The sequence below is a fragment of the Phocoena sinus genome, chromosome 7 (assembly GCF_008692025.1).
Source record: "Phocoena sinus isolate mPhoSin1 chromosome 7, mPhoSin1.pri, whole genome shotgun sequence".
Lineage (NCBI taxonomy): Eukaryota > Metazoa > Chordata > Mammalia > Artiodactyla > Phocoenidae > Phocoena > Phocoena sinus.
In genome coordinates, this window is record NC_045769.1 from 35452424 (window position 1) to 35480107 (window position 27684).

Consider the following 27684-nt stretch of genomic DNA (forward strand, 5'->3'; position numbering starts at 1 on the left):
AATTTAAAAAATCCTGGTGACTTAAACATCAGTAAACATTATGATCTGTTTGACCAGATCTTGTTTTCCCAATGATTTTATGAGCTTGTTTGCTTTTTCTCTAAAGGCAGTAAAAAGGGTTAAAACTAGTTTGTGGATCCAGCCTTAGTTGAATAGCTACAATTACAATGTGACCCAATAAAAACATCAAACAAGCATGAACAAATGTCCATGGATGAGTAGGTAAAGAAAATGTGGTATATACATACAATGGAATACTATTCAGCCTTAAAAAGAAGGAAATCCTCTCACATGCAACAACACAGATAAACCTTGAGGACATTATGCTAAGTGAAATAAGCCAGACACAGGACAAATACTGCATGATTCCACTTATATGAGGTATCTAACATAGTCAAACTCACAGAAGCAGAGAGTAAGAACACTGGTTGTCAGGGGCTGGGGGAAAAGGAAATGGGGAGTTGTTCAATGGTATAAAGTTTCAGTTATGCAGTTTAATTAAGTTCTAGACATCTGCTGGGCAATACTGTGCTAGAGTTAACAACACCACAGTGAACACTTCAAGAGAATAATCTCCTGTTAAACACTCTTACCACAATTTAAAAAAGAAAAACCTTAACTTTAAAGTATATCATTGCTCCTCAACCATCATTTCAGTACAGTTTTGTTGATAGTTATCTTCAAGAACTGAGCAGCAGAGTTCTGAAGGGTCTGTAGACAGGGAGGCATCAGAAATGACATACCAGTGAGCCATAAACGTACCTTATAAATAGTTTAATCAATTTGTTTTTTTTTTTGCGGTACGCGGGCCTCTCACTGTTGTGGCCTCTCCCGTTGCGGAGCTCAGGCTCCGGACGCGCAGGCTCAGCGGCCATGGCTCACGGACCCAGCCGCTCCGCGGCATGTGGGAGCTTCCCGGACCGGGGCACGAACCCGTGTCCCCTGCATCGGCAGGCGGACTCTCAACCACTGCGCCACCAGGGAAGCCCTTTTTTTTTTTTTTTTTAAACAAGGAACTGAGTATGGACAGGTTGTGTACCACATTCAAATTGAGACAGCGATTTATTTGTATCAGGACTAAGGCTGCCCCCAGGTTCTCTGATCCATGGTACAGTTCCCGTTTTCAGTCTTTTATGGGGCCTGTGAGGTGGAAAAGACCATGGATTCATCCAATATTAGAGCTGGAAAGGATTCTGGAGATCCTCTACATAAAGGAGACTCCCTCATTTGGCAGATAAGGAAACTGAAGCCCCGTGAGGTTCCACAATGTACCAAAGGACACACAGTTTTTCAGTAAAATTAATGTCCCTTTGTTTCCTTAAATGTGGTTAGAGAGTATACTTCTGATAGAAAATAAGACTCCTAAATTATCCTTTGCCGTAGAAGTTAAGACGACTCCCTATACTAGTGGCAGTATGGCTCATCTTGCTAAGGGAAGGAAAATTCTAGAGTTTGTATTTTAATTTACTAATTAACAGAGGTTCTTGAAATTTTTATTAAAAAATTTAAAAATCTCATGCTTTCTCTTATATGATTGAATTCCAAAATAGATATTTCAATTTCCTTTTTAAACCTAAAATTTTGTTATACTCTCAAATATTGTGGTGGCACAGAAATCTCCCTCTGAGGGAAACAGAGTTGACTGACAGCCTAGCTACCGTCCCTCTGGGTCCACCCAAGCCTCACTCCACCGAGGATGCACCCAGTCAATGGCTCAGGTAGGGGGTGCTAGTGAAAGCTCATTTCTGAGGGATATGGGAGCTCCCCAGCCGGGGAATGAAGGCTCCCCATCGACCTGCACAAAACTTCTTAGAACTGCACTGCCCAGGGAGACTCTTCTTACCCAATTTTTTTCCCCTTCTCCTTCTTTCAGCTATGGCAGACCTGCATGCTTGGCAGTCTGTAGACTCTCCCTGCCCGCACATCCTTCCTCTCCTTTCTCTTTTACAAGCACCTGCCTCCACTACTTCCCACCCGCAAGGCACCTCTTAATCATCTAATCCCACCTTGGCCTCTGCTCTTGGAGACTCAAAAGAACACAAATATGCTTTTTCTAATTACTCCCATCTTTTCCCTACTGACATTCTAATGCTCGTCCCAACACAGGGAGGCACGCTCCACTTTCTTCTCCTTTCTTCCTACTGGCTGAGAATCACCATTATAGAATCTTGGCTCAGTTATTTGACTAAATATTGATTAACAAGTATTTTGGGGGCATAAATTCTATGATATTACTATTATAGGAGCTACTGAGTACACAAATAAATTGAAAATCCATTTGTGCTTATAAGGAGCTTGTAATCAAGCTGTGGATAAATCACAGAGAAAAAGTTGTTTTAATAATAATAATAATAATACAAGCAGTATACTGTTAAGTGGTGACTCAATCAATCTACCTAACTACCTATCTAATCCATCTGGATAGATTTTTTTTTTTTTTTTTTTTTTTTTTTTTTATGCGTTACGCGGGCCTCTCACTGTTGTGGCCTCTCCCGTTGCGGAGGACAGGCTCCGGACGCGCAGGCTCAGCGGCCATGGCTCACGGGCCCAGCCGCTCCGCGGCATGTGGGATCCTCCCAGACCGGGGCACGAACCCGTGTCCCCTGCATCGGCAGGCGGACTCTCAACCACTGCGCCACCAGGGAAGCCCTGGATAGATTTTTAATGCTCAAGGTCAGAAGAGAAGAAACCATTGCAGCTTTATCATTTTTAAAAAAAAATTGTAAAAATTGGATAATTTAATATGAAGGATCATTGTGAAAAATAACTAGAATATTGGTAAAGTACACATAAATTCCAAGGGATTGCCAACAGAGGTAACTTTTTTCCTGTCACCAGAGGTTTTAATTTTGACATGCTCTTGTATTGTTTAGCATTAACCCTCTACCTTGTATGTAACTCTCAGCCAGAGTGCAAAAGGGGCTATGATGAAAGGCTGGAAGCAGCGGGGGCGGGAGGGCGGGAGAGGCAGAACAGAAACACTGTGAATTCCAATTGTGTAGCTTGGGAAAAAAAACAATGTGATGCTAATCCTACAATAGTAAATTTCTTCTTATCTGCAGAAACTGATGCTGACATTTCCATTTATTCATTCAGTTCCTTTAGACTCCTTGTCAGATCTCTTCTAGTTGCCAAGCAACAATAACAGCAGTTCTGTACATAAGCGTTAGGCAATAACTATTGTCAATGTTTCTCCCTTCTTTGAAAGGGAAATTTAATGACCCTTTCCTATGAGAAAATGATGACAAGAACCTATTCATGGTGAAACCTAAAAGCTGTGTGTGTGGTTTGTGTTTTTGCTGTTGGAATCCAAGGACTGGGCTAAACTGACCTAAACACTCGTACAAAATCATGAAATTAAGATTCGCTCCAAAGCTTGCATGGTTCGGTCTTTAAAAACAACTGCATATCATTAAAACTTGTCCCAGAGCCCATAAAATGAGTTCACTGTTAAATGGAGTTAATATTTTAAAGATGCTTGATGATGGGTTTCTTTTGTACTTTCCCTGATCCTGGTAAAAATCTCTTTAATCAAACTCTTGGGTTTTTCTGACAATACTCCCCCACATAAAGACTTGAACCATATTTCAGTACTTTATAAAACATAAATCAAGACAGTTACAGGAAAAAATAAAATAAAATGGGACATCTGTCCACCTGTTGAGGACAGACTCCAGGACACAGAGTCTATGTCAGTCACCTGCACAAATGTTGAGATGGCCCCTCCCTGTTCCCACGGTGGACGAAAGGTTCCTCTCCCCTTGTCTAGTCTTCCTCCTCCATTTTAATGAGTCTATATGAATATTGTTTACAACCCAATTTACCTCCATAACCTTAACAGCTCAAAAAGCTATTCATAGGGCTTCCCTGGTGGCGCAGTGGTTGAGAGTCCGCCTGCCGATGCAGGGGACACGGATTCGTGCCCCGGTCCGGGAAGATTCCACATGCTGCGGAGCGGCTGGGCCCGTGAGCCATGGCCGCTGAGCCTGCGCGTCCAGAGCCTGAGCTCCGCAACGGGAGAGGCCACAACAGTGAGAGGCCCGCGTACCGCAAAAAAAAAAAAAAAAATCTATTCATAATAAGTGGCACATTGCTGCGAGGATATTATAGACTAAGTGATTCCCCATATCATCATATTTTCTAACCTCACTTATTTTTTGTGAGGCTCAGCAATAGCTATAAAAGTTTTAAAAAGTCAAGTCCAGTTTTATGTTCTCTTTCTCTTGTGGGTTTTTAATTGTGTTTTCTTTCTAATCTCAGTTCTATGTGAATTTATATTTTTAGTTACTAAAAAAACATTAACTAAGGCTCCTTTTCCATTTTTTAATTGTAAAATACACAGATGAGCTCCCCCAGACCCTTTATAGTTTATAGGATTAAAAGCTTATAAAACAGCTCTACTTTTATTACTGTATTTGATGATTTTGTCAGGTAGGTTTTGTTTTCATGTCCAATCTACAGATTAGAAAACTGAGGCCCAGATAAGTTAAGTGACCTGCTCTAGGCTGCTCAACTAGTAATCAGGGAGCTACTTATCTCTGCTACTGTCTCCAAACTCCAAGCTCCTTCCATGACTTTACCTTGCTGGAGATCACTTCCCAAGCATACTTGGTGTCCTACAGTGGCTTAAGGATCACTTTTTGTTGGAATTAATTATCAGACCATAACTAGACATTCAGCAAATATTATTTTGTAACTCCATTTGTAATCCCGTTTTACAAACAAGGATCCCCTTGGCTTTCCATCACCAAATTGTACTGCTGAATTGTATTCTATTTAAACTGATTTATAATAATGCATGAAAATATCTGACTGAAAATGTTATTTTGTGCATGACAGTTCCAATAATCCTTTCTTACTCAGTTGAGAATTACATCTAAAACTTTATAAATCAATTTAGGTTGGTACCCTAGTGCTTCACATGAGAATAATGTAATAGTCACTACTGAGCCCTATCCTCAAGTCATCTAGGAGGTTCTAGTGTTAAATTTCTTTAAAAAAAATATGTTACTTAGAAAAGAGCTGTAGAAATTGAATTGGCCCTAAATATAGGATCCCTGATTAGCCTGAAGATTTTGTTCTGGTATCTTTCCTTAATAAAATGAGATATGGAGATTATTTTCTTTTTTTTTTGGAGGGGGTACAGTGGGATATGACTGGTTACTCACCAAAGGACCTCATCTGTTATTGGCAAAACCTACCTGAGACCACCAGTATTTGATAACCATCTCATAAAGACGCTGCTTTTCTGCAGAACCACAGGTAGTCAACCTAAGAAGTAACCTAAGCTTGTTTCTAGAAGCAATTTAAAACTTGCTTTATTTAATAGCAAAGAGAGTACTAAAATGAGATGACACTCCATTAACCTACATTTCAGTTTCCAAGAAGGCTTGAGGTTTTGCAAAATATCGTGAATGGGAAATCTGTCCCTAAAGAACGTAACGATTCAAGCAGGCGTGTTCATTCATTCGTTACCCATTCATTAATCTAACTCGAACTGGGGTCAACTATGTGTCAAACCCAAGAATACGAAGACGAGAAAGGCCCAGTGCCTGCCCCCAAGGAGCACACAATCTCCCTTGGGGAGACAGACCACTAACCATGGTATAGAGGCAGAAGGCAGAGAGCCTCACTGAAGCACAAAGGAGAACAGAGGAAGGGCCAATAATTCAGGAGGGGCAGGAGGGCAGAGAAAGGAGCCACCTGAAAGGCTTCCTAAAAGGGAGGTGAGTGAGGGTCGGTCCCTGTGGAGGACGTCCCAGAGAGAGGAAACTACCTTTGCAGAGGCCTGGAGGCAGCAACATTCATGGTCAGGATGGCTGTGTTGAAGGGAGAGTAGAGAAGTGGCTACTGATAAGGGTGGAAATGTAAACAGGGTCAGCTCACACAGAGGATGGATGTCACACTCCTAAGGAGATCAAACTTTGACTTCAAGGATATTTCCAATTTAAATCCTTTCAGTTACAGTCCAATAATATAGAGATACTTTAAAAGAGTCACAAAGAGTGTCAACTGTAAATTTCAGTTGTCTTGGAAATGAGAGACCTTAAGTTAAGCTGCACGAGGACAGAAATGATTCTCTCAGCCAAGCACCTCTTCCTTTCCAATTCATCCAATAGTGGACCCACTAGAGATAACTGATGAACTCATTCCACTGCAAGACTTTTACTGAGTATTTCATTTCCCACAGTGCTTGACTAGCTAGTGTATAAAAACACCACACGGATCTGTTCTCACATCTCTAAAAGCTTATAATTTATAACTTAAGACATAACAGTTATTATTCTTAATTTTCAGAACTAAAATGTCAGTGCTGTGTGACAGATTGGGAAACAAACTCATCATAAAAAGGCCATAAAAGCTAATCACTAAAGGAAATAAAAGTACGAAAATAAATCAATGTAAAATTACAAATGATCAGAATTTTCCGTTGTTTATTATGATTTATTTTATTGAGCTGAGAAATCTATTAACCTTTTGATACGGGAAGATGGAATTTACTAACTGAGTTAGAGGAGCTTTACTTCCATTGTCATGCAGATGGATAATATTTACAACTTAAACATCACCCCCTTTCAAAATGATGCCAACATTTTGATAAGTTACTGAAGTGCAATGGCAAAAACACCATCTCCTGTTACTCTTCGTACGTGTATGTGACACTGGTCATGACAAGTGGGTGAATGTGGCGCCTGAGCCCATGCACGGAGCATTCACACTGAACCTCTGTGGTCTGTGAGATCACGGATCAGCCTCCTTCCCCATTTTGGCTCGAGGCCACCTCTGTTTTGAATAAGACACTCTATCTGCTGAGCCTACCATATCGGTCTGTCCACTGGCCATGTTTTGCAGGGAATCAATTACTATGACTGATTCTTTAAAGTGCTTTTCCTTCCCATAACCCAACTTTAGGAGCTGTTCAACCCATCCATCAACAGATATTTGGAAAGGGGCCAATATTTGGTCAGCACTGTGGTGCCGGACCCAGCTTCTCAAACTGGGAACACATAGTCTCACCCGAGTGTATGACTGTGAGTCACAGAGAATATGAAGCCACAATGTAAAAGGGCCCAGACTTCTGCCACTGTTTGCTCAATGGTCGATAAGTGAAAACAGTTCTGTATTAACATAATAAATGGAATATATTACAGAATACAATGGATAAAAAAATTGCATCCATTTTTAAGATCACACAGAAGACTCCAAAGAAATTATATGTGGAAGTTGGTTGTGACCATGTCCCAAAGTAGCAAGTAGTGCCCTGGGGTTATTTTATTGGAAAACTCTGGGAAGCAGTAATACAGTGGAAAGAGCATGAGCTTTAGAACCAGACAGAGCTGAGTTTGAATCCTTGCTCTTTCATATTCCCTGAGACTCTGACTTTGACCAAATCACTTTATCTCAAGCCTCTGTGTCCTCATCAAACAGAAAAGTTATTTAATATGAAGATCTATAAAATAAGTAGTACAGCAGCTGGCAAAGCTAGGGGAGGTTTTAAAAATATACCATAAGTCATGTTCCTGCTTAATTCCTTTCAACGGCTACTTTTGCCCTTTGAATAAAACCCTACATGTTTCTGTCTCAGCTTCTAAACCTTTTGGGGCACAGACCCCCTTTGGCAGTCTGGTGAAGCCTCGGGGGTCCCTCTCAGAATAATGTTTAAATAAAACATACACGATTACAGAGGAAACCACTCATATTGAAATAACATTAAAATACTAATAAAAAATTTTATGCTACAGTAATGTACGTGCTTCTCTGTCAACATCAAATAACACAACATAGCGGCAGGTTCTGTAATTACAGTAATTTTGAAGCAGTGATGAACAAACAGCTTTTCAGGATATCTGCAACAAATGTAATTTGATATGAAGACACCTGTGATTTCTAGTTGTGAAAGTCACAGGTACTCCTGCTACTCCTGTGGGTTGTTTTTCTCCCTTGCCTAGATTCATGATTGAAGGAAATGCTAAATTTCATTTAGATACGAGTAGAGATGAAAATTCATTTTTGTTTTCATCCAACTTTGTGAAACCCTGGCTTCCACCCCTGGATGCTGTGGAGGTTGAGGGAACAGGTGAAGAGTCAGTATTCTACCAATTCTGGTTCCTGGCGTACTCTCTGCCCTCATCCCCCATCACCATCCCTCTGCCTACCACACTCTGGCCACACCGGCCACTCAACCACTAGCTCTTCAAACACGATGAACTTCAGTCTTCCTCGGGCACCTGCTTTTGCTTATCTGCCTGGAATGCTCTGTCCTTGGATCACTGCATGGTGTTTCTTTCCTGTTTTCTCTATCTCAGCTCAAATATCACCTCCTCTGAGAGGGCTGCCCTGACCAACCCCATCTAAAGTAGCCACCTGCCCGTGCCGCCCAGCTGTATTTTCCTCATCATAGACATCACTATATGAAATGATCGTGTTCATTTATATGTTCTTGTGTTTACTTTCTGTTTCCCTGCCTTAGAAAACAAGCTCCATGGGAGCAGGAACCTCATCTACATGTTCAGTGCCACATCGTCAGCATCCAGACAGTGTTTGGGACAAAACAGGAGTCTGATACGTCTTGGCTAAAGGAAAGAAAAATTACTGAGGATTCCAGTGATGTTACTTCTCTCATCCTTCACTCAGGGTTTTAGGCACTGTGGGGGTACAAAGAGATGAAAGACAACCTATGGCCCCCAAGTAGTTAGCCTAATGGAGGTGGGAGGTGGCCCTGTGGAAGGCTGGAGTGAGTTCCAGGTAAGGCTCTCTCACTTTGCTGTGTGACTATGGACGAACCCCTTCCAGGGCCTCAGCTCCCCTGGCGCCAGACGAATGGCTTGGACAAATTTAACTCCCTGGTCTCATGGGATCTACAGGGTATGATCATTTAAGAGCTAACAGTGCAAGGGAGCATATATGGCAAGGGAGGGGTTGTGACCCTAAGCCGAGAAAATTCACAGAGGAGGACAAGACTTGGAACGGCTCTGAAGTACACTCAGCCTCCAATGAATAATGAGGAGGGGGGATTTTCAGAGTCATGAACCCTCAGTGTTGAAAGAAACTGTAAAGGCTACCCAGCACGACCACTAGGGAATGCTTTGGATATCTCTACGAGGCTGTTTTTGGAGATGTAGCATAACACCCCCGCTCTTAGATGGAACCCAGCATGGTGGTTAAGAGTATGAACTGTAGAATAGCACTGCTGGGTCCAGATCCCAGCTCTGTTGCTTCCTAGCTATGTGACCTCAGGCAAAGTACTTACCTTCTCTGTGTCTCAATTCCATCCTCTGTAAAATGAAAATAACTACATGGCATTATAGTCAAGACTAAATGAGAAAATGAATATAATATGCATAACACCCATTTAGTAAATGCTACTTATGATTCTGTGGAATAGTTTTCTCGTGTGTCAAGCTTACTATGCATTCTCCCAAACCATTTTTCCCTTCTTCCATTATTGAATTTTTACTAGCTAGAGACTACATTATCCAGTTTGGAGTATCTGCAAGCCAATATTTAATTATATCTTACCTTTTCCTTGACATTCACATGAGTATTGAGTTCAGCCATCTTGCTTCTAGTGGAATAAGCCCTACCAAGAAGGGGGAAAAAAATGATTAACTTTAAAGTTCTAAAATTGATTTCTCAATGTGTTATTTTTATGCTCTCTTCCAATATAGTAAAAAATTTCATTCAGCCATAATCATAAATACCAATTTAGAATATAAAAATACTTTCAAGCTAAGCACTTGTCTCAGATATGCTCTAAAAGCATGTTATGATAACTCCAGATGACAATGTAAAATATTTTATTCATACTGTACCAACATGGAAAATGACAAACACAGATGGGTATGCACCTAAACTATGTTTCTTATTATGTAAAATAAAGGTGGTCAAAACGGTGAGAGGAGGAAAAGTGTACCTATTTTAACTAAGCATTGTCATCACAATCTTTACTGTTCCAATGATTTTATTAGTCTCTAGTCAATATAGCAAACATTGAGTCTTTCCTGCATGTATGTAACTACACCAAAACACTCCAGGAAGAAACAAGAGAAAGGTTCCATATTAAAACATAAGAAACACATAATAGTTTTTAAACTTGTGTTTTCACTTATCAATATATGAACATTCTTCCAGATCAACACATATATACCTGTATCATATTTTTAATGACCATAAATTCATGATCTGTAGTCTCAAATGTACTCTTAAAACTGCCCATAACCCTTCCGTTTTCCTAAATTCTTTAGGTTTTCGGCCTTTGGTGCCCAATCTTCTTTGAAAAGTTGCCCACTGTGAGAAGATCTGTATTCTTAATATCAAGCTGTGGTGTTTTTCTTCTTCTCATCCAGTCTAAATCTTTTATCATTATTATAGAAGCTACATCTTAAGTCTTTAATAGTTTCCATCTCTTTTTGAAATAGGGCATAACTGACTTACAATGGGCAAACAGATTGGTTCAGAAGTTAGCAGCTAGACAGGCCGAGATATCAATATATTACCTATTTGCATGTTTAATGCTTTTTGTCAATCAAGAACCACTGAAACTCTTTCTTATATCCTTTTTGACTTTGGCTACAAAGAGTGTATCTAGAATTGATAACATTTCAGGGATAACTTGCAAAAATTCTCTGATTTCTCCACACCAAAACTTCTTTTAAGCCTAGGTCTTAAATAAAGCATAAATTCAGATCCATTACCTTTTGTTGATTTAGGATGAAACCTTGGCAATATGTAATCTTAACTCTATTACCACTCAAATAGGAATCCATATACTATTATCTACTATATTATTAAATATTAGAAACAGTAAAATTTTATTTTTACAAGTTTCCAAATGACATTGCCACTGATACATGCATTGGGGCACGGTGGCAGGGGAGACCCTGCATACTCAATCCCCAGTAAGACAGCTCCTTCCCATATACTCTGCAGAGTGCCCATCCCACTGGATACACCTTCCATTTAAATAACGTTTCCCAATGGTAAATGCTATATCCTCTGCCTTGGCATAAGGGAGAAAGTATATAATGCTAGCTGGCAAATAATGTCTGAATTTCATTCTCACTATTCTTGCCCCTGAGAGTTACTAGTAAAAGACATTAGGATTATTTTCTGATTATCCGTAACAGTGAATAGAGATGGTATGTGAAGTATAAGCACAGATAATCAGGTGTTTTTGTTTACAAGCCATAGATGTGAAACCTTTGACCAGTCATCACAATGCCTGCAAGATAGTCTATAAGCATGATATCTGAAGACATTTGAATGGTTGATTTTCTTATTCAAATGGAAGTTCTGGCATTATGTAAACAAACACTGCGTAGACATAGATTTTTCTATATGTGATAGTGTATGTATGTATGTGAGACAATGAGGATGGGGAAGACAGAGAAAAGAGACACAGGCTGCAGCTATGGAGTGAGGAAGGCTCAAAGGAGACAGCAGCACTTGGGGTAATTTGTTAAGATGGATCTGAGCCACAATTCCTCTCATTAGACTGGATTAAGCTACATCTTCCGGACACATCTACTCCTGCCATTATACATGTGTGAAATCTGATAGAAAAAGGGTTTTGTTTTTGTTTTGCTTTGATGTCTAGGATTTGGGTGTGCAGCATTTTCTAAAGCTGGAATGTTATAATCTATAGAGAAATCAGGGAGGAATTCCACAGAGGACAGAAAATTTCTGAGATCTGAGTAAGTGGCAGTACTGAATGGTGAGCTAGATTCATAGGAATATATATATTTCCTTGACAATTCCCTTTCTCATTGCTCTGGCGTCTAAGTCAAGGAAGACTCTTCTTTGGTTGTGATGCCAGTAAGATTGATTACAATATTATTTTTATTGTGGAAGGAAAAGGCTGGCTGTGAGAGTAGAATGGGGCTATTACAGGTTCCTCAGATGGGAAGATAAGATAAAAATAATTTGTAGGGAGCTCTTCTTTGCCCATTTTACTCTTTATTTTCCCCCCTGTGTGCTATCTCTACAGGCAATTCCTTCCAGCTGGATTCCTATGGCCTTTGTACATCAAGGCTTTCTGCTGGCTAGTGTATAACAGAGAGGTTGGGAAATCAGCTCCAGCTCCAGTTATGGAAACTAAATGAAAGATTTCAATATAAATAGAAAATAAATCTGATTTGCCTTAAGAATTAAGAATTTAAGTGGCTAGATAGTTACATTGGGTTCTATTGATAAGGACAAACAACGGGGACAAGGTTGACCTTCAGTGTCACAGGCCCTTCCTGAGTGTCCACACCTCAGATTGGCACTAACCCTTCCAGAATATTCAGAAGCACACCTCGCCCTGGCGTGGCATCACATGCCCATTACCTTTCCTCTGGCTCCCTCACCCCCAGGAAAATGAAACTGTGCTGTGCTGCTATTCTTCTGGGATTCTGTTCTCTGCTATGAACTATATCGGGACAGCCAGATCCACTTAATCTGAATCTCAACTGTTTAACTTAAATAGTTAAGGAACTAAAAAAAAAAAAAAAAAAAAAAAAAAGTTAAGGAACTTTTCCTCTAAGAAACAATATATTGTCACCTCCTCCTAAATGACAGGCCCAGAGTCCAGCAACTTGAAACTCCATCCCTCAAAGCTGCAGACCCCCTGGGTTAACCCGAGAAGCCTTTGATGCTGTGAGTAAGTTGACATGTTTGGGGCCAACGGACCTCCTATTTCCTTCTCATCACGCTTGGCCACCATGCTTGATGGTCTATCTCTAACATAGCTTGATTTCGAGAGCTTTTAAGTCCATAAGAAAGGTATGACGATCTCTGACTTCTTGGGGGAGAACCTGGTTTCTAATTCCTATTATCACTACAGTCGTTCTTAGAACAGACCAATTACTGGGGCCTAACTATTCAAATCCACACATACATGTCCCATGCGTATAAATAATCAATAGAAAATGAAGATAGCCAGAAATACAAGTCCTGATATTGGTGCAACATTTTAAGAGCTTAGGTATTGTTTGAAATGTTTTCCCTATAATTACACCTCAGCTTTCAGTAATAACATTACAAATACACATATACATCATCTAAGTTTTACATATATCCTAGAGAAAAATAAACATCAAGGAAACTGTTGACTGAAATTTTTAGAGGAAAAATAAAGATCAAGGAAACTGTAATTTTATTTATGAAATCTCAGATTGATCTCTCACTCAGTTTAGATATGTGTTCCATAGTCAGAAACTTATTAGGAAAGATGTCAATCCCAAAGAAAAGCATTTCACCATTTATCTATCACCAATATATCATCTATACACATCTCCAGTGTAAAATTAATAATCCACAACTATAGTTACCATCAAACTGAACTTACTTATGCAAAGATCTTAATATGCATTAATGCTAGTCAGAAAATCTATTAGTTTGTAAAAAAGAAATATTCTTTATGAAAAATACACCTGAATAGTGCAAATTCCAGCACATACATTTGTTTCAGTATTTCTAGTTAATACAATTCAGAGAAATTTAATATATACCACAATCTGATCAACTACCAAACTAGGAGTTTAAAAAAGATATGTATATGTTTATATTTCTCATGCAATCATATAAACTCTAAAAAGTTAAAACAGTATATTGAAATGCCAATTGCTTTCTGACTTACCAATCTCCGTTTTCCCTCCTGTTTCACTATGTAGACAGTAATAAAGTTTCACTTTTGTTTCTCTGAAACCTGTTACTGCTCTTAGACTGACTTTCCTGTTCTCAGGTGTCATATCGCTTTTCTTGAATGGAATTTAGAGAGCCAGAGGAAATACATAAGAAAAAAATTTTAAATAATGATTTTCACAATTTTTTTCAAGGTCATTTATGCAAAGTTTTCCCATGATTTATAAAAAAACATAAATAAAAATAGAGACTGCCAGTTGGTATGCGGGGGGAGGTGGAGGCCAGAAAAAAGAAACTTCCTCCGGTCATTTTCTTGCAAAGTCGGATTTGAATGCGGCTGGTCTGAACCAGAATGTCCTGGGAGCGTAAAATACATCCTGGATTTCAAAGGCTTGCTACAGAAAAGGAATGTAAACTGTCTCAGTAGATTTTTATGTCAGTTGTGTGTTGAAATGATAATATTTGACACGTTGAGTTAAATAAAATATAACATTAAAATTAACTTCACCCATTTCTTTTTACTTTTTTAATGTTACTACTAGAAAATTTTAAATGGCCTATGTTGCTTACATCATACTTCTACTGGAAACTGCTGTCCTAGAGCAGTGGCTCTTAAAGTGGGATTCCCAGAGAAGCAGCAACAGCAGCATCTGGGAACTTGTTAGAAATGTAAATTCTCTGCCCCTCTCCAGAAGGAGTGGATCAGAAGCTCTGGGAGGGGGGCCACAGCAGTCAGTGCTCTAACCCACCCTCCAGGGCATTCAGACGCACGCAAACCAAACTGTGAGAACCACTGCTTTATAGACTCTGGCCTGGGAATATTAAGAATGGGCCACTTCCTTGATCCCAATCACCACACACAACAAACAGATTCTCCAGATGCCTAGATAGATAAATGGGTGGGGAGCTAGTTTCGTTAGGGAATGGTCTTTTCACCAACATATTAATAATAATAGTAATATGGAGCACTTAGATTGTGCCAGGCACTCTGCTAAGTGCCTGACACATATTTATCCATTTAACCCTCATACCCCCATAAAGTAGAAACTGTGATTATCTTCATTTCATACACGTGAAAGCTGAGGCACAGAGATTCAGTAACCAACTCGGGGTCCCACGGTAAGTGGCAGGGCCAGGACTCAACCCCAGGCAGTCTGAAGCTCTGGAGCCCAGAGCCATTGTGCTGATAACACCTCAAAAGCACCATAAACAAGTCACGGGGCTCATTGTATACGAATTGCAGTAAGAACTCTGCAAGGAGAATAAAACCGGTCCCGGGTGCTGCCTTCTCCAGCCGGTCAGGCATGTGATGTATGCTTTGTACATTCGCAGGGCACACAGACTGCAGAGCAAAGCACTAAACTCTCACAGGAATGGGAGGGAATGTACCTGTTATAAAGAGATGGCTGTTTTCCTGCGGCTTCTACCTCAGATGAGAATGGTTAGAAGCTTCATTTAGTGGGCCCTTGACCAACAAGCTGCTTTCCTGGTTCTACAACGTTGCCCAGAGGCTCCACGACATTTCAGGGTCTAATGTTTAACTACTCCATCTTTCTAAGTTAAAGTAATTTAAGTGTTTGTGTATTTGATTTTGGTACAGCCTAGACAGTGTTGTGATCACATAGATCCTGAGACATTTTCTCATGGCTGCCTCAGAGAGGAAGAATCGGGACTGATCTTGTGGGGAGGAAGTCAATTATGCGATGTGATTGGAGAAGCAGCAAAAAGCCTCTCCGTCAAAACAGAGCGTCCCACAGTCCCCCAGAGAGCCAACTCCTAACCTGGGGAAACTTCTTAAGGGATGTCTACATTTTTACTCAGCTTATGGATTACTACCACCTCTGGAAGAAGGTTCAAGTTCACACATTAATTTATTTCATTCTCTAGTGCCATCATTTGGCCCTTAGCAGAGAGAGGTGCGCTGAGAGAATGGGAAACAGGACAGGGAAATTTTGACAGAGAGCTTGGGGAAGCCTGCACATCTGTTTATGTGGGCCACCATTTGCCCTGACGGAACATCTGAGTAAAGGTTCTAGATTGTCAGAGTATAGCACGAGGGCCTCAGGTATTCAGTTGCAGAAAAAGAGATTGGAGTTGTAGGGGAAGAAAAATAAGTTTCCCTCTACCCTTTGAGTTCTTAGCTGTAATAAAAGATGAATACGTGAAAAACAAACAGATGTCTATTAACATGTATATCTCACATACACATGGGAGATACTCAGGGAAAAATGAAGAACTCCCCCGAGGTGGCCTAGAATTCAGGATTAAATACCATCTTAACAGGAAAAGCAGAGGGGAGAGTGAATGACTTTTAGGAAAGATGAATGAGCCCTTAGAAGAACAGATGGAGGTACGGTAGCTTGTGACAAAGTCTGCTGAGTGTGGTGTCCATTCTCTAGTCTCCCCTCCTGTGATGAAAGTCAACATCCTCCCTGGCTGGTGAAACTCCTGGGGAGGGAATTTATGACAACTGAGCTCCTTTTGGACGATCTGTCTTTAAGCAGAAAAGGGGAGTTCAGGGAAAGCCTCTTCCTTCATTTGCTGTTTTTCAAGTGCCCACACCTCACGATAATCAATACGCCAAAGCGGCATATTTGGGGTACCATGTCCTGAACCACCACTGCCGTATTTTGGGGTGGCATCTTCTCTAGCCTTCAGAGCACAGGACCTCTGTGGTCCTTTTCAGCTCTCAGGTATTCAAGTCTGTAAGGGCCCTGGGGGTGATGCAAGCCCTTAGTAGCCAGGGTAGCTGAAAGCTGAAAATTCACCTTAAAAAAAAAAAAAGACGTGGGTGCTGTCTCCCATGTACTAGGCTATTTCTCTGTAAAGATCACCTTTAAACTGGTCAAGGACTAACTGTCCAGTCCCCTAAGCACAGTCAAGGGCACTTACATGCCGGCTGGAGAGGAAAACAGTGCTCCCTCTATAAAACTGGGACTTTGCCTAAGTGTATCAATAACATCATATAGGTTTTCTGTTGCTTAACTCTTCCATTGCCTAATCTTCTCTCTCTTCCATTTTGTGTCCTCTTCCCTTTCACTCCTACCTTAGCTGTTCCTCACCTGGACTCGTAATTACTGAGGTCTCTCATAATCTAAGTACTTTAGCTCTTTTTTCTGTGGTTTAATCCCCACATTTTAATAAAGGTTCTTGTGCAGTGCCTCGTTCCTCGGAGGAAAGTTGCTTTAATTATTGGGAATGAAGACACATAAACAATGAAACAGAGAATAGTGACTGAAATATGGATTTCATATGAAGACTCTTACCTAAACTTTTTTGTTTAATTTGAAGGGGGGGAAAAAATCTCAAGGTTGCATTTTTATTCAAAGACACTTCAGTGTTCTAAACCCACTGTTAGAACAACTTCACTGAAAAGCATTTTAAGGGCAAATGTCAGGAAAAAAAATTTTCACATTTAAAAGCCCTGTCTCTGCCCCTTTTGAAAAGCAGGGTTAGCCTTTGGTTTAGAAATGTCACTGCCTACTAAGTTCTTTGTGGGGGGAAGATAGAAAATTGAATGTTTTCTTTAAACAGGTCATTAACAGTCAATACTGACTCGAAAAATCCTGCTTCCAGAGGCAGATAAAAGCTTCCAATCACTTAGGATATCACTTGAGCACATCTAGGGCAAGATGTGCTGATGCAAGTTTCAGACCTTTATGAGAGAATGTCTTGACTCAACAGCCCCTAGTGCTTGCGTAGAAAGCAGAGTCATCGGGACTGTGCGCCCTTGGACATGCTGCACACACAGAGTCTCCAGGAAGAGCACAACGCACGCTCCACGGCAGGCCCGGCTTTGCATTTTCCATTTTAGTACCGGCACACGCGTATGAATGAAGATTAACCATTTTTGCATAAAGTGCCAAACCACCTTCCCAAGGCAGTAGAATGCAAATGGGCGGAAAAGAGCAAAGGACAGCTAAAATAAACGTGCAGATCTCAGGCACCGCGAGCACAGTTGGGGGGGGGCACAGGGGGAGGCCGCACGGCAGGCTCTATAAAGGCATTCATCTGCGGCCTGATTTCTCTATTTAATTTGAAATTATTTCATTGCATAGGTCTCTGACAGCTCGAGAATATAAATAAATGCCTTTTTCTAAAAGTGACCCGATGCTGGCTCCTGAAAGGCTCTGCTTCTGATTGCTGGGCTTTCAAGCAAACATGTGTTTCCATAGAGATGTGGGTGACCCGGGCCCGATGCAAGTACCCACTTGTATCAGCAATTCAATTATGCTCAGTTCTTTTAAGATGCGATGATGTCAGCTCAAGTCTTTAAAACAGGCCTATCCTCAGAGATGCCTCGGGAAAGGTGAAGTGGGCAGCGTTACAAGGTTCGGAAGAATAAATTCCACTCTCTCCAAGCACACCATAATAGGCTCTCTCCCCACAGATCACACCGCCTTGCCCACCATCCCCTACTGCCGCCCGCAGAACAAATCCCAAACTCCAGAGGGGTTTAGATAAAAGACTAAGCACAGCTTTCCTTCACACCCCTGAGCACCAAACTACCTCACACCAACTCCCCAAATGTTGAAAAGGAAATACCATGCCTTCTCTTTTTTTCCTTTCCCCCAGCTCCTCAACCAGCGATGGCAATTCCTACACAAAGGGCAATGTTTTTTATTAGTATGTGAGAAACATTTACTAAACACCTACAATGTGCTGGGCTCTATGGGGAATGCTGGCCATGGTTACAAAATACCACTTATGCAACTCTTGCTGTATGCCGGGCACCTTCCATGTATGAACTCATTTAATTCTCATAAAGACCCTATGGAGTATGTCAGCCCTCATTTTATAGAAAAAGGAATGCCAGCATAAAGTCACACTGCCAGTGAGTGCCTGAGCTGAGATCTGAACTTGGACCTCCTGACTGCAGCGCTCCTGCCCCCAAAGGAGCTTAAACCCTCTGATGAAGACAGATATAAAAGCAAAAACACAGAAAAGAGGAGGTGGGGAAGGAAATCAGCGTGTGGACTCCGGAAATTACACTAGGAATTGACCTGGTTCAAGGCTCTGGGCAGAGCAATGCTGGTGCTGTGATCTGCCCAGCTGGCCAGTCTCACCCCAGAGACCGGGCTCCCTAGAGGGTTAGAGGTGGGCTCGCCGTTAGAGGGGGTGGGCTGGAAGTGGAGGCTGTATACTTTTTTTAAAAGATTTTACAGCAAATTTTGAAGGAAAACACTGATATTCATCTCCAAAGAAAACATGCACTGTGGTTCTGCACTATAGCTCTGGCCTGGCAAAGAGAAATCCTGACAAAACCTGGCAAACAAAAGCTCTACGTTCACAGCCAACTCTGGGCAAGCACGCTCATCTGTCATGGAATAAACACCTGGTAAAGGAAGCCACGGTCTCTCCTGAGGATATTCTGGTTTCAAAAACCTCTGTTCTAAGGAACTCACAATATTCCTTGTTCATTAAGTCAGAACCCTCCTAGTAAACATTTAATGGTTTTCTCCAAGTAGCAGAGAAAGTCAGGTCCCTCCTACTTCCTTGAAACGTCCGTCACCGGCACTGGCTGAATCAAAACGGACTGTGATGTTCTAACTTACAGGCACTGGCGTTTGCTGGGAGAGCACTGCTAGGGAACTGAGGTAGAAGAGAACTACAGGCAGCCAGCCCCTCTCACGCCTCCTCCCCCCACCCAGTACTACTGCTCCTAAGCCTTTCCAACAAAATCCACTGCAACTCACTTGGTAAGGTGCCCTGGTGTTCCAAATCAGGGCTTCCAGTGCATGGCCGGACTGCCTTTTCTCGACAGACAGAAAAGCCCTGTCCCTGAACTGGCCACCTTTATCAACTTGCTTAAGTCATCTCAACAGCGAGGCAGGTGGAGTCAGAGACTGGGGTAGATAGCAGGATCCTGGGGGTGGCTGAGGCCACCTGAGGCTCGGAGGGACTCACCTACTTCGAAAATACTTGTTTCCTTTTCGTAAAACTGTCCTGTGCTGTTGCCTTCAGTCCCCTGGTAGCGAATGCCCAGTTCTTCATTCTTCTCCTCTTGGGGAACGCATAGCCGTAAGACTGAACTTGCGAACTTTACACGGACTGCCCGGAGGCTAAGAGACAGTATGGGCTGGGACCGCAGTCATCGCTCCAAAGGTCAGTTCCTGAGAATGGGCGTCAGCTAAGTGCTTCTAATCTTCCAGTGACAGCAGTACAGGCAGATCAATCAATTAGCAAACATTCCTAGCACTGCACCCTGAGCCTTTCTCTCTCCCCTCCCCATTCTAAAACCTGTTCCTGGTTCTAGACCTAACCAGAGGCATCTGCTGGCTAATTTTACACTAAATGAATAATGTACTACTGTGTCCAGGGGTATATACAGTTTATTAGGGGTCATGCCCTCACCCAAAGGAATTAAGTTTTCATGGTGAATTTCACCAGGGAAAAAGCTAGTGTGAGGAGCATGGGAGTGGGGATAACCACTGGGGGGCAGAATGGAGAAGGCCTGTCAGGCCTGTGCCACCTACAGGCACCTTAGTCCTATCTGTTTGTTTGCTGGTTTGATACTTAAAAAAAATTAACTTGTGGGCTTCCCTGGTGGCACAGCGGTTGAGAGTCCGCCTGCCGATGCAGGGGACATGGGTTCGTGCCCCGGTCCGCAAAGATCCCACACGCCGGGGAGCGGCTGGGCCCGTGAGCCATGGCCGCTGAGCGTGCGCGTCCGGAGCCTGTGCTCCGCAACGGGAGAGGCCGCAACAGTGAGAGACCCATGTAATTAACTCGTAAATTCAACATGTTCTTAGAAAGGCACTATTTCTCTTTAGGGTCAGGCCTCTCACCCACCATCTTGCTCACCAGCCACAGGCAGTCAGCCCGGGAGCCCCTATAGCCAGCCCTGTGGCAGAGACATCTGCATTAATTACTGTGCCTCTGTCACCACCACACAGGATCTTGGGCCCCCAAATGATCACAAACAGGAAACACTGCCCATTTCTGCTATTCAGATTCTTCCTTATCCCCTTATGATAGAAAATAAGTAATTACCATTTGCCCAGTTTGAATCTCAACTCTGCCTCTTACTGGTTTTGGGATTTGAGCAAGTTATTCAACCTTTCTACATCTTCATTTCCTCACAGGTAAACTGAGAATGATTATAGTAACTACCTCATGGGATAGTAATTTGGATGAAATGAGTTCATATTTGTAAAGCGATTAATGTGTGCTATGAAATAAATAAAAATAAATAATCTCATTCGATTCCTCCATAGCTTATGTGGTTGCTTTCCCCTCCACCCTCATTTTGCAGGTGAGAAACTAAGGCAGAAGAGGTTATGGTGGTCATGCATCTAGCCAGTGATGGAACTGGCCCTTGAAACACAACCTTCTGACCACAAGTTGCCCTCATCTGGATACACCTTTCCCTCACCATGGACACTGCCACCTTAAGGGAAGCCTAGGGCAATTCTAGAGAGGCGTGGGTAGCAGTCCAAGGCTGAGGCCTGACTGCAGCACTGCTGAGAGGGACAGAGACTTCCAGGGCTCAGTGTCCACAGGGTCATTTTTTTTATCATGTTCTTAAAGTTTCAGCACAGGCAAAAGTGAATCCAAGACTATAATACCTCTTCCTTGTAGAATGGCTCAGAAACCCATGCCAGGTCACGGTTTCCTGTCTTGTGGCTACCAGATGTGGTCAGTGCTCTAGTGACCAAGTTCACAGCTAAGGTACTTGCCTTTAGAAGACAATAAGCAGTTATAACACGGAAAGAACAAAGTTCAAATAAAGTCTTAGAGCTAATAACAGAACAGCCTAAAAATTACAAAATCTCCTTTCATATGTGCTGATCTCAGGTAATTGTATCAAGATGGATAAATGAGAGAATTAACATGATTTTAATGCCCTTGAATTTATTCTAATGCAATCACAGATAATAAAACTCATTTTGACCATTTTATGATATGGTCAAAATTCTAGAGGTCATATTCACTGCCTTACTGAATTTTATTTCAACTTCTAACTATAATAAAAAAATAGAAATGTGTCACCTGAAATATATGCTGTTTTGGGGAAATTAACAACTGTTTTTAAAGTGCTTCAAATATATGAGATATTAATAGATTTAATGAATCACAAAAAGAATTTCTTCCCTTTAAAAAGCCTGTCTCTGATCAATTCCATTTCTCCTTTCCCTTTTCCAAAGTACCTAGGAGAGTGCCTTTGACCTTTTAAATGTTCAATAAAGACATGTGGGAAAAGAGGAGTGAATGTCCTCTCATTTTATATTTCCTTTCTTGGTTTCAGTGAGTCTTCAATTTTTTTTTTTTTTTTTTCAGTGCGCGGGCCTCTCACTGTCGTGGCCTCTCTGGCCTCTCCCGTTGCGGAGCACAGGCTCCGGACGCGCAGGCTCAGCGGCCATGGCTCACGGGCCCAGCTGCTCCGCGGCGTGTGGGATCTTCCCGGATCGGGGCACGAACCCATGTCTCCTGCATCGGCAGGCGGACTCTCAACCACTGCGCCACCAGGGAAGCCTGAGTCTTCAACAATTTATTCCCCAGGTTTCAACATCTAGTACTGGAGTATCACTTTAAATGCCACCATTAAAACCAGCATTGTCAAATGCTGCTCTAGCCACATCGCTTTACACACCCTCCAATCCACTCCTTCTCCTCCTCCCCCCATATCTCCAACCCAGTAGTGTTTCAGTCATTCTCAGAGTCCAGGTCAAATCATGAGCGCTGAAGCCCTCTACATCTTCCTGTATTGGACCCCCGTAGCCCATGTCTTTAACCAGGTAACTTCCCCAACATCTCCTACTTATTTTATTTCTTAACTCAGAGCCTCGTATTTGGGATAATCAGGTCACTAGGCTAGCCCTCTAGTTCCCCTGCACCAAAAGCCTATGCTCTGTCTAAAAGAGATAGGCCAAAAATTTATCTTTTCTGTGGAATATGAGGGGAAAAAAGTGGTTTCCAACCCAATGCTAAACACATTTAACCACTAACCTCACCAATATATACCCTGTAACTCCACCTATAGATAGGGATTTTTATTGCTGTTGACACCCTTATGCACTCTATGGGTTCTTTGTAAACCTCACGACCTGTCTGCTTATCCCTTTAGTTTACAGCAATCAAAGGCCTGCCTGAAAGCATACACCTTGCTCTGAGTGCCAGCCTGACCTACGGCTCAACTCACACTGGGGGAAGTTTGGAAGGTACCAAAGGCTTATGATGGTCTATAAGCCATAGCAATATGTAGTTTAATCTCTTCCAAATCATTTTTCTAAAGATTGAATGAATCGAAACTGGTTTTTGTACAGTAGTTCAAATATTGTACAGGTCTCTCAATTAAATATAATACCATATATTATTTCCCTTTGGAAGACTTTCTGTTAGTCATCCAATCTCCTTTAAAGCAATTCTGAGGTGTAAATGTATTAGGTTTTGATCACTTGTCTGATGAAAAAGATCCATCTCTCACAGCCTTGATCCCAGTTATACCCATTCTTGGCAGACCGATAGAGACAAGCAATCAGAGTTGTCTGGTTTTTTACACTAATGTTAAAAATTTCATTACCTAGCTATAGAACACGTCTTTTAAGTGTGCTTTCCATAGGTGGACACTGCATGTGCAGGGGTGTCCCTGTGTGTGTCCCTGTGGGAAATAAGACTCAATGCCTATTCTTGATGCATGTATATTGTGGGGCATGGGGGATGTCAGAGCCAAGAGAAATAAGAATCTTAAATCATTCTGAAATGACTACAGCCATGTTTATAAAAGGGGCTTCTTGATGGGTGAGATGGCTTTAATTCAGGTGGGTTAATCAGAGAAGGCTTCTAGGAGGAGGTGTTCTTTTGTACTGCATTGAGGCAGTATTGCCAATGATGAGAATGGCATTTCAGGTAAGAGAAAGAGCAAAACTGAAACCTCTCTGGTGGAAACAAGTAAGTCATGCATGAGATCAGAAAGAAAACCCACCTGCAAAAGTGCACAGAAGTCATTCAACAAATATTTACTGGGAGTCCACTATGTGCCTTGACTAGGTGCAATGTGTTTAGCTAACTGTAACGCAGTGTAATTGTAAGATCGGCTCCTGAAGGAGATAAGATTAGCAGGCAGTAAGTAATTAGGTGACATCAGAAGGCAGTATGTGAAAAGGTGTTAATGGTTTGGTTTCAATTATACACTTGTCCTGTTCATAATACAGCAAAGAGTTAACATCCTTCTTTCGTTTTCCTTTTAGAGAATGCGAGAGTTTCTGCCGAACCCCACACCAACTCCCCATCCCACCACACTGTCATTTTTGGTTACAAGGTTCTGAAACCAGACCCTATTTTCTCTGTTATTCTTGACATGCAGAATCAAACACTGGAGATTTTTTTTTTTGTTTTTTTAGCTATTTTAACATAATTCTTTGTCCTTATAGTTTTATAAAAACATAAGCTTTAATCTGACTAATATTAAAGGCCCCCAAACAAATAAAAGCTATGAAGCTGAGTTTCACTTAGCTCTAGGAGAGAAACTCATAAATTACATTAAAGACTTCATTTGGTTTTATTTTTTACCCGGAAGATGACCAACAGCTAATACTATGTAATTTACCAAACTCAGTCTTGAAAAAGAGATAACCAGACACTGAAAAGACGTTCCCGTTGTTTTACTAAATGTTTCTTTAAAAACAAGGAAGTCTTAAAGAGGAAAAATGTCTTTGAAAATTAATCTACTTTAAAAAAAAATCTATTTCTGAATGGCTACCAGCCAGACTTAACTTGGTTTCATTTTTCATTTCAAGCTTTCAAACAATATCTGACTAGGCAGAATGAGACCTCTCTAGATACCTCATGGAAGAATGGTGTAAGGACTGAAGAAACACTACAAAGACGACCTAATGGTCACAGTTTTACTTTAGCTTTCAAAAAATCCTGAAGCTACGCTGCACAATGGGAAAAAGTAAATTTTGCTATGGCAAAGCATTCCCCTTCTTCAAACCTGTGAATAATCAGTCTCTTGCTTCACAAAGACTTCTCACATCTGAAAACACTGCCATGCCTTTAGTAAGAACTAACCTCTACTGAACACATTCATTCACTCATCCATTCATTCATTCATTCAGTATTCACTTAGCAAACACCTCTGAGCACCTCCTCTGTGCCAGGTACTGGCCTACATGATGGGGCTACAACGGTGAACCAAATGAAACCCCCTCGGGCACCACGCTGGATGATTTTATCTCTTTATGTCTATTTCCCTGAGTCCTCAGGATGCTCCTGCAAGGTAGGCATTATTATCGCCATTTTCTAGATGAGGGAACTAGGCGTACAGACATTAAGGCCAAGATCCCAGAGCCAGTCGACAGCAAGGAGGGGACTCAACCTCTGGGACTGACTCCCAAGCTTGTACTTATTCCACTAGTCTGCTGCCATTATTTTGGTTCAATGAAAATAAAGGGAATCGTCTGAAAATCATTTAGTGGGTTCATTCCAAATTAGAAACCTTAGTATTCCCTAGAATTAGAATAAAAAATGTAAAGCTGACTTGGTTAAAAAAGAAAGTCAAATGGGGTGGAAAATTATGAATGGGAAGAAGAACAATGTTTTTAAATTTTGCTCTAAGATTGCATTTTGTTGATAATCGCACTGTACATCGGTCATAATGAGCCTATATTAAATGAAACTCCCAAGACTTCCTCATTTGATCTATTAGTAAGTCCCATCTCCCCAATCTTTACTTTTGCAGTCGAGTTATTTGGAACTTAAGTGTATGAGTTTATATTTGATTCAAATTAATTTTATCTTTATTCATTTGGCTAATTTTTCCAGTCTATTAGAGTTTTTTTTTCCTTTTTTTTGGATACCAAATCTATAACTTTACAATTTTAGCTATACCTATCACTTTGGTCATCCACAATTTAATGGGTATCATTTATGTAACTTATGCCTCTAATTAAACAGTCTGGGCTTGAATGGCAGCTCTGCCACCTCAGAACGGTGTGACCTTGAGGAAGTTACTTTAACTCTCTGTGTTACTCACTTATAAAGTGGAGATAAATATAGCAACTGCATAGGGATTGTTGTAAGGAATAGGTCCCATTTGTTTATTTTTGTTTTTATTTCCATTACTCTAGGAGGTGGATCAGAAAAGACCTTGCTGTGATTTATGTCAAAGAGTGTTCTTCCTATGTTTTCCTCTTAAGAGTTTTATAGTATCCGGTCTTACATTTAGGTCTTTAATCCATTTTGAGTTTATTTTTGCGTGTGGTGTTAGGGAGTGTTCTAATTGCATTCTTTTACATGTAGCTGTCCAGTTTCCCCAGCACCAATTATTGAAGACACTGTCTTTTCTCCATTGTATATCCTTGCCTCCTTCGTCATAGATTAGTTGACCATAGGTGTGTGGGTTTATCTCTGGGCTTCCTATCCTGTTCCATTGAGCTATATTTCTGTTTTTGTGCCACTACCATATTGTCTTGATGACTGTAGCTTTATAGTATAGTCTGAAATCAGGGGGTCTCATTCCTCGAGCTCTGTTTTTTTCCCTCAAGATTGCTTTGGCTATTCGGGCTCTTTTGTGTCTCCATACAAATTTTAAGATTTTTTTGTTCTAGTTCTGTAAAAAATGCCATTGGCAATTTGATAGAGATTGACTGAATCTGTAGATTACTTTTGGTAGTATAGTCATTTTCACAATATCAATTCTTCCAGTCCAAGAACGGTGGATGGTGTATCTCTGCATCTGCTTGTGTCATCTTTGATTTCTTTCATCAGTGTGTTATAGTTCTCTGTATAGAGGTTTGTCTCCCTAGGTAGGTTTATTCCTAGGTATTTTATTCTCTTTGTTGCAGTGGTGAATGGGATTGTTTCCTTAATTTCTCTTTCTGATCTTTCGTTGTTAGTGCACAGGAATGCAAGAGATTTCTGTGCATTGATTTTGTATCCTGCAACTTTACCAAATTCATTAATTAGCCCTAGTAGTTTTCTGGTGGCATATTTAGGATTCTCTATGTAGAGTATCATGTCATCTGCAAACAGTGACAGTTTTACTTCTTCTTTTCCAATTTGTATTCCTTTTATTTCTTTTTCTTCTCTGATTGCCGTGGCTAGGACTTCCAAAACTGTGTTGAATAATAGTGGTGAGAGTGCACATCCTTGTCTTGTTCCTGATCTTAGAGGAAACGCTTTCAGTTTTTCACCATTGAGAACAATGTTCCCTGTGTGTTGCATATGGCCTTTATTATGTTGAGGTAGGTTCCCTCTATGCCCACTTTCTGGAGAGATTTTACCATAAATGAGTGTTGAATTTTGTCAAAAGCTTTTTCTGCATCTATTGAGATGATCATATGGTTTTTCTTCTTCAATTTGTTGATATGGTGTATCACATTGATTGATTTGCGTATATTGAAGAATCCTTGCATCCCTGGGATCAATCCCACTTGATCATGGTGTATGATCCTTTTAATGTGTTGTTGGATTCGTTTGCTAGTATTTTGTTGAGGATTTTTGCATCTATATTCGTCAGTGATACTGGTCTGTAATTTTCTTTTTTTATAGTATCTTTGGCTGGTTTTGATATTAGGGTGATGGTGGCCTCATACAATGCGTTTGGGAGAGTCCCTTCCTCTGAAATTTTTTGGAAGAGTTTGAGAAGGATGCGTGTTAGCTCATCTCTAAATGTTTGATAGAATTCACCTGTGAAGCCATCTGGTCCTGGACTTTTGTTTGTTGGAAGATTTTTAATCACAGTTTCAATTTCATTACTTGTGATTGGTCTGTTCATATTTTCTATTTCTTCCTGGTTCAGTCTTGGAAGGTTATACCTTTCTAAGAATTTGTCCATTTCTTCCAGGTTGTCCATTTTATTGGCATAGAGTTGCTTGTAGTAGTCTCTTAGGATGCTTTGTATTTCTGCGGTGTCCATTGTAACTTCTCCTTTTTCATTTGTAATATTATTGATTTGATTCCTCCCTCTGTTTTTCTTGATGAGTCTAGCTAAAGGTTTATCAATTTTGTTTATCTTCTCAAAGATCCAGCTTTTAGTTTTATTGATCTTTGCTACTGTTGGTTTCTATTTCATTTATTTCTGCTCTGATCTTTATGATTTCTTTCCTTCTACTAACT

At 40.9% G+C, this 27684-nt stretch overlaps 1 protein-coding gene across 7 annotated transcripts in view; it reads right to left on the reverse strand.

The window, feature by feature from the left end:
• SPATS2L (spermatogenesis associated serine rich 2 like) overlaps positions 1 to 27684 on the reverse strand; it is a 170257-nt gene that overhangs the window by 76126 nt on the left and 66447 nt on the right. For 4 of the 7 annotated variants that reach the window (XM_032637431.1, XM_032637427.1, XM_032637430.1 and 1 more), the window contains exon 3: positions 9520 to 9580. In XM_032637431.1, the coding sequence (XP_032493322.1) occupies positions 9520 to 9558 (39 nt within the window). In that variant the 5' untranslated portion in view covers positions 9559 to 9580. Of the gene's footprint in view, positions 1 to 9519; positions 9581 to 13618; positions 13638 to 19530; positions 19660 to 27684 lie in introns of those variants that run through there. The other 3 variants (XM_032637432.1, XM_032637428.1, XM_032637429.1) reach the window with 2 other exon arrangements.